Genomic DNA, 6,675 nt, shown 5'->3' with positions numbered 1-6,675 from the left:
AACAGCTCCCTCTGTTTGTGAGCCCTTCGTGGTGCTGCTGATCACTGACCTGCGCCTTCCAGCCCAGCATTGTCCCCCCGGCAGCAGCAAAGGGGCATTAATGTGAATTACAGCAGGGGCTGAGGTGTGGTGGCACTGAGGGACGGGGCTCTAAGGCAAACCGGGCTGTCCCCAGCGCAGGGGATGTGTGGGAGCACATCTGCACCCCTCGATGTGCTGAGAACAGGCAACTCACAGCATCAGTGAGAGCTGCTGCAGCTCCCTGAACCCTTCATGGTTACATGGAGGTGCCAACCATACCTTAGATCCTACACAGATCCTACCTGAGATCCTAGCCCCTGCTCCGTCATTACAATTCCCCCATTTTATTATTCTAGGGGTTTTGTGTTTTAGGACGTGGGGAAGGAGCAGAGATGTCTCCCAGCTCCCCCTCCCTGGTCCAGCTAAGCCTTGGGTGATGCTGCAGGCTGCAGCCTCTGCAGCTCCAGGACACGGACGAGGAGGAGGAAGGCGATGCTCAGGAGAAGCAGCCAGAAGAAAACCCAGTAGTGCTGTGGGAGGAAGAGCCACGGACGCCACAGCTCCGCTGCAGAGCCCTTGGACCTGGGAGAAGGTGATCAGGGACACTTGTCATCCGTGGGGGAGAGCAAATCCTACCTCCACCCCATCTGGGCACAAGGAGGATGTTTAACTCAGCCCCAAAACTCCCTGGCCCTTTTACAAGCCCAAGTGAGCAAACCTGAGGAGGGCGTGGGCAAAACTGAGCCCTGGTGGGGATGAGCAGAGGCAGCCAAACAACATCCCAGCCTTCCACCACTAAATCCCCCAGCCCCTGCCCAAGTGCTGGCCACCTGGGGAGCACAGAGAGGCCACCAGCCACGGGGGGATGCTGGGCACACCCAGGGTGCTGCTCACGTCAGCCCAAGCTGCTCTGGCTCCTCGCTCCCTGTGCTGGATCCTCTGCCATCTGCCTCTGTCACCAGCTTCCCAGTCACGGCGCTGTGCTGGCCCTGTGGCTCCAGCTCGCTCCTGGGGAGGGAGGGTACAGGGACAATGCTGTGCCACATGGACCAGTGGCAGCGGGATCAGCTGTGCCACCCAGCGCAGTTACCTGGGGGTGCTGGGCCAGCGCTGGGCTCCCTCTGGCTCCAGGTCACCTGCTGGGGCTGCTCGGCTCTCAGGGCTGGCACCTGGCTGGGCACACAAGGTGGGAGCATCAGTGGGGACACAGAGCCCCAGTGGCACCCAGGCTGGGGACACAGAGCCCCAGTGGCACCCAGGCTGGGGACACAGAGCCCCAGTGGCACCCAGGCTGGGGACACAGCCCCTGGCTGTCCCCACCCAACACGTCCTTACCAGGAGCTGCTTGGGGATGACAGCGATGCTGACCCTGCGGCGGGCAGACCCCTGCAACAGAGGGGTGGGGGTGAGCTCTGGGTGGCTGCTTCTCCCTCCTCCTTCCCCATCACCTCCCCAGCACGGGTAAGGGACACCACGGGACACTGCCAGCTCCCCCTGGAGCTAGGAGGGGAAGCTGGAAAGCCAGGGGAGGTCAAAGCCAAGAGGTTTGTGCCTGTCATTAGTGCTGCAAGCTGTCCTGGTGGGGCTGCCTGACCCCCTCCCCTACCTCTGGAGCTATGGGGGGATCAGTGTGGGATTCAAGGTGGTGCTAAAGAACAGCCAAGCCTGGGACCCTGCAATGGAAGAAGGATCTGCCTAAGATCTCTTGCACAGGCAGCCCTCAGCTTGCTGGGCATCCTGTCTGTCTACCAACAGCTCTCTGAGGCTTCCCCTGCATTCTGCTTCATCCCAGCAGATCTTCCCTGCAGCAGGCAGCTGGCTGCAGTGACATTGTCTGGGGACAAGTGGGTGTGTGGGGACAGCCAGTTGAGGGAGGGCAGCAGGACATGGGGAGGCAGTGGCTCCTGAACTGGGACCAGTTACCTGCTGGAAAGTCCTCTTCAGGGGCTGAGGCCTCAGCCGTGGCTCCACATCATCTGAGAGCAAAGAGAAGCTGCCTTACATCATCCCCCAACGCAGAGATGGGGCTGATGCACAGACAGACAGACAGACACAAAGCTGTCCTGGCCATGTGCTCTGTGCTTGGCACAGGTGGTGCCCAGGGAAGGGGGACCTTGTCCTGTGCACACAGTGGCACCTGTGGGATGTGGTGTTTAGGGACAGAGTCCTTTTTGTGCATGGAGCCCCCCTGCCCTGCATTCCCAGCTGGGTTATGGCTCTCTGGCCACCAGCACCTGCTCCCACACTGATCTGCTGTCCCACTGTCCCCTCACAACTGTCCCCAGCTGTTCCCTTCACTGCACCATCAGCTGTTCCCCCCTGCCACTCCTCAGCTCACACCAGCCCTGGCTCTGCAGTGCAGGGTCACACTGGCCCCCCGAGGGGGTGGGCTGCTGGGTGCCAGCCCTGCCCAGCCCCGGGGGCAGAGCCCACCTCACCCTGGCTCTCTGCCAGCTGCCGGTTGCGGGAGTTCTGCTGGATCAGGCGCTTCATCTCCTCCAGCTCCGCGTGCTCCCGCAGGTGGTGCCGCTTCAGGTTCTCCACGTGCTGCACCATCACCTCTGCTGCCCGGCTCATCCGGGCCTCCTGCAGCCAGGCAGGATGGGGGATCAGGGCCCCTCAGTCTCCACAGGAGCCAGCTCTGCCAGTCCCTCCCTGAGCCTCCCCCCAGGGAGTGCAGGTGCATCCCTTCCACTCCCAGGGGCAGGTGGATGGATCCCTTGCAATCCCCCAGAGCACTTTGTGGGATTGCACCCTGCTAAGCACAAAAGTGAGGTCCAGGCCAGCGCTGTGAGGAGGAGGGACAAACCCCAGCAAGCCCAGGGATGAGGCTTCATCATCCCCAAGCCCATCTGTAGCACCTCCATCCCTCCCAGCCCCGGGCTGTGGCACACCTGGTGCACAGCCCCCAGCTTCTCTGCAGCACTGGTTGCCCTCTCCACAGCTGCTGCCAGCACGGTCAGGTCGTGCTGCAGCTGCTCCAGCGTCTCCTTGCAGCCTGCATTGGCACAGGATCGGCCCAGCCTCTGTGGGGGGAAACGATGGAGCTGCTGGAGCTGCCACTCTGAGTCGTCCAAACCCCTCTGGGGCTGGGCGATCCCAGCACGTGCCAGCCGCCTGCCCTGGTGCCCACCTACCTCCAGGGCAGCCCGGCACTGCCCCAGCTCCTCCTGGATGTTTTCCTCTGCTGCATCCCGCGCCCGTCTCTCCACCTGCACCCGTTGCTGCAGGGTGAACACGTCGCAGCGAAAAGCCAGGGCCAGGTGGGCAAAGGCTGCCTGCAGGGTGAGAGGTGGGACACAGGGGCAGAAGAAAAGCCACCAGGGCCATGTGCTGCTGTCCCCAAGGCACAGACAGACCCCCCAGCGTGCCACCATCAGGGCAGTGCTGGATAATTTAGCACTTGCCTTGCCCCGGCACCCTTAGGCTGCTGCAAGCTGGGGACAGTCCCCTGAGATGCCAGCCCAGGGAGACACAGCTGATAACGTCCCCCAGGCAGCTGATAACAAAATCCTGAGCCCTCCTGGCAAGAGCACACGCCGGGCAGACGCCAGCCCTCCCCTGGCTGGGTCCTGGCTGGTGGCTGAGCCTGACTCAGCCCTGGCACTCGCAGGGAAATGATTTTTATTAGTGAGGCTCCCGCGCCTCCCCGGCCAAGGGCGCCCTTCAGCAGCTGCAGAGCACTTTGTGGGATTGCTGGGCACGCAGAGCACAGACTCCTGGAAATGCAGCTGCCTCCAAATGCCAAAAGCATCTCTGGGAAAGGGTTTGGGAGGTGGCTGCCAGGGCCCTGCGGTGCCTGAAGGAGCAGGACACAGCCATGGCACTGTGAGCCAGCACGGTGTCCCCGTCCTTGTGTCCCCTTTCCCCAGCCCACCCACGGCCCCCAGCAGCCCTCACCTCCAGATCCTGCTCGGTCAGAGCCACCCTGCAGAAAGAGAAGTGCTGTCAGGGACGGGGGCATCATGGGGGCTGCAGGCTGAAAATGCCCTTGCCCTGCTCCCAGGGGTGCCAGCCACCATGAGAAGTGGGAAGCCAAGTGCCCATTGTGTGGACAGCAACTCTTGTGCAATGGAAAAGGAGGGAAGTCCAATCTCTGAGCCCTGCTGTGCCCTGGATCCCCCTGTCCTGTAGCCCCCAGAGGGATGCAGGTGCTCGCTGGTCTTACCTGTGCAAGCCAAGCCTGTCCAGCACTGAGAGCTCACTGGGGAGGCTCAGCAGCGGCTCCTCCGGGGTTTCTGCATCTGCAGGAAGGCCACAAGAGACCACACATGAGGGCCTTCCCTCGGCCTTCCCTCCTCCCTCTGCCCTCCTGTCCTAGCAGGGAGTGCTGCCCATGGTTTGGAACCCTCCCAGTCCTTACCCCAGCATCAGGGGGGCTTTGGTTCCTCCCAGGCCAGTCTCCCCTTGCCCATGTCCCCCCCGGGGGAGATGACCCCCATCAGAACATCTTCTCATGCTCGTCCCCAGCTACTCCAAACCTTCCCCTAAGGGGACCCAGGTGGGATGTGGGGTGGGGACTCACCCACCTCCTTTAGTGCTGTCACTGTCCCCAGGGTGCACAGGCTGCTCCTGCACGGCCCTGCCTGGCTCCTGAGAGGCACAAAGGTGATGCTGGGGCAAACCTCTCTGCACAGCACCCCGAGAAGAGCAGCACAGAGGGGCTGGGGGCCTGCCTGAGCCCGAGGAACCAGGCAGGGTTTGTCCCCAGCTGTCACCCTCCCCTCCCTCTCACCTCGCTGCCTTGCTCCACGCTCTGCTCGCTCCTGGCCAAATCCCCACCTGGGTGTCCCTGGGGGCTGCTCATCCTGCCTGGGGACAGAAAGGGAGCTGGGCAGCAGGGACCCCTCCCCAGCCTGACACCACTTCAGGAGAGACCCCCAAAACTGCCACTGGCACTTCTGCAGGCTCCCAAGGGACTGCCAGGTACCCCCCAAAATATCCCTGTGGGATTCAGGGAGCTGGAGCCAAACCGGGCCAGGGCAGGGGGAGGAGGGCAATGGATGCAGTGCAGAGGGTGGGGTTCAGCTGGTGAGGCAAATCCAGGGGATGGGATTGGGGTCCCGGGGCTGGAAAGGATTGCAGGCAGGGGAGCTCTCCTGCTGCTCAGGGAGGGCGGAAAACCCAACCCTTGTGAGCCCATCCCCACCCGGGCTGCCCTTACCTTCATCCGGAGACGTGGGGAGCCCGGACAGCTCTGCCTGCTGCTCCCTGTGGAGGGAATCCCGGCTAAACCTGCTCCGTGCCCGAGCCGCCCCCTCCGCTCCTGCCGCCGCCGCAGAGCCCCACAGAGGACCCGCCGGGGCCGTTTCCAGCTAGCAGTGAGTCACCAACAGCCACTGCCGTACTTTGCCTCAGCACGGCTTTTTGCTTTTTTTTTTTTTCTGCTCCGGCTGCCAAGGGGACCTCGCTGCGAGCCGGCCTCTTCCAGCACCACAACACAGCCGGAGCCCAGGCAGGCACCATCTCACAGCACCCCACGGGGATGGCAGGCACCCCTAAAAGTGCACTGGGACAGGTTTATCACCCCAAAACCCTGTCCTGGGTGCCAGGAGGTCTGGCAGCTCTGCAGCATCCCTGCTTCTTGATGCTGAGGCCACCAGGGAGGGCAGGTCACAGGGGCTGCTGTGTGGGAGCCCAGCACCCAACTGGGAGAGGATTTGAACCCAACTGGGAGAGGGTTTGAACCCCACTGGGAAAGGGTTTGAACCCCACTGAGAAAGGGTTTGAGCCCCCAAACTTTCCCCCCTGGCTCTACAAAGGACTGCAGCGGAGCTTCTCCCTCTCCTCCTAGCAAGCCTGAGAGCAGGAGTTACCGTGCCACAACGATGCTCAGTGCCCCTTGCCTGGCACTGCCATCGCTGTCCCATCCTTGCTGGCGTTTCAAGAACCTCCAGGGCAGGTTTTAGCGCACGTACCTCCGCGGTGAGGGGCTGGGCCGGCAGCTCGGCCGGGGCCGCTGCCGCCGCCGGCGCCCCTGGGCCGGTCCCTGCGCCTCCTCCTCCTCCCCCTGTCCCGGCGAGCTCCCTTCGAGCGGCTTCATGTGGCTCCAGGAGCGGCTCACCTATGGTGAGAGACCCGCATTAGCCGCCGCGCAGATGGAGAACGCCTCTAAATGTTATATTTTTAAAGCGTTTTCTCACCCAGCAGGAGCTTCGAGCTCCTCTGCTCAGCGTGGAGGCAGCTGTGGGAAAAGAGGTGAGGAGGCCCGCTGGGATTCGGGAGGGGGCTGGAGGGATTTGGGCGGGAAAGGGACGAGGAAAAGGAGAAATTCAATTCAATACAAGAGGGGGGACTTCCCTGCTTGCCACCCCCATTTCCTTCCCCCAGGGCAATCCTCATTTGGGGCTTGTGGTGTGGGTCAGCTTCTTGGGGGTGGTGGATTTGCAGCATCCCCCTGCTCTCCAGGCTGCAGACATGGCAGCCCCTGAGCTCCCAGAGAGACAGACAGAAAAGATTTCCAAATGTAAGGGAGCTTGGAGAACCCATTTAAGCTGTTGTACAATGTTTAGAGAGTCAGAGAAGGATGCAGGAAGTTCACAAAGTCCCTCTCCCAGCCCAGGGTGACGGGACTGTCCCGGTGCCCATGGACATGCAGATTTGGGACAGAAGGAGAATTTTTTTGTCCAGGACAGGGAAGCAGGAGAGATCTAG

The 6,675-nt window shown here is 62.3% G+C and overlaps 1 protein-coding gene and 1 long non-coding RNA gene across 2 annotated transcripts; both read right to left on the bottom strand.

The window, feature by feature from the left end:
• Positions 1-401: 401 nt before the first annotated feature.
• LOC115948824 lies at positions 402-1,138 on the bottom strand. Its single transcript, XR_004082593.1, has 3 exons — positions 1,112-1,138; positions 916-1,029; positions 402-603 (listed from the first exon to the last, which is right to left on the bottom strand). It is a non-coding gene; the product is annotated as an uncharacterized LOC115948824 (long non-coding RNA).
• A 39-nt stretch (positions 1,139-1,177) lies between these two features.
• On the bottom strand, positions 1,178-6,064 carry LOC102043159 (lymphoid-restricted membrane protein-like). The gene is made up of 10 exons (XM_031063943.1): positions 5,940-6,064; positions 5,186-5,232; positions 4,190-4,265; positions 3,922-3,949; positions 3,159-3,299; positions 2,916-3,047; positions 2,460-2,607; positions 1,945-1,997; positions 1,347-1,407; positions 1,178-1,194 (listed from the first exon to the last, which is right to left on the bottom strand). Exons 1-10 carry the CDS (start codon positions 6,062-6,064, stop codon positions 1,178-1,180), a joined length of 828 nt encoding a protein of 275 aa, XP_030919803.1.
• Between the last annotated feature and the right edge of the window lie 611 nt (positions 6,065-6,675).

Source organism: Geospiza fortis, unplaced genomic scaffold, assembly GCF_000277835.1.
Source record: "Geospiza fortis unplaced genomic scaffold, GeoFor_1.0 scaffold422, whole genome shotgun sequence".
In the NCBI taxonomy this organism is placed as follows: Eukaryota; Metazoa; Chordata; class Aves; order Passeriformes; family Thraupidae; genus Geospiza; species Geospiza fortis.
The sequence above is the reverse complement of the archived record's forward strand: the minus strand, read 5'-3'. Positions and strand labels throughout refer to the sequence as shown.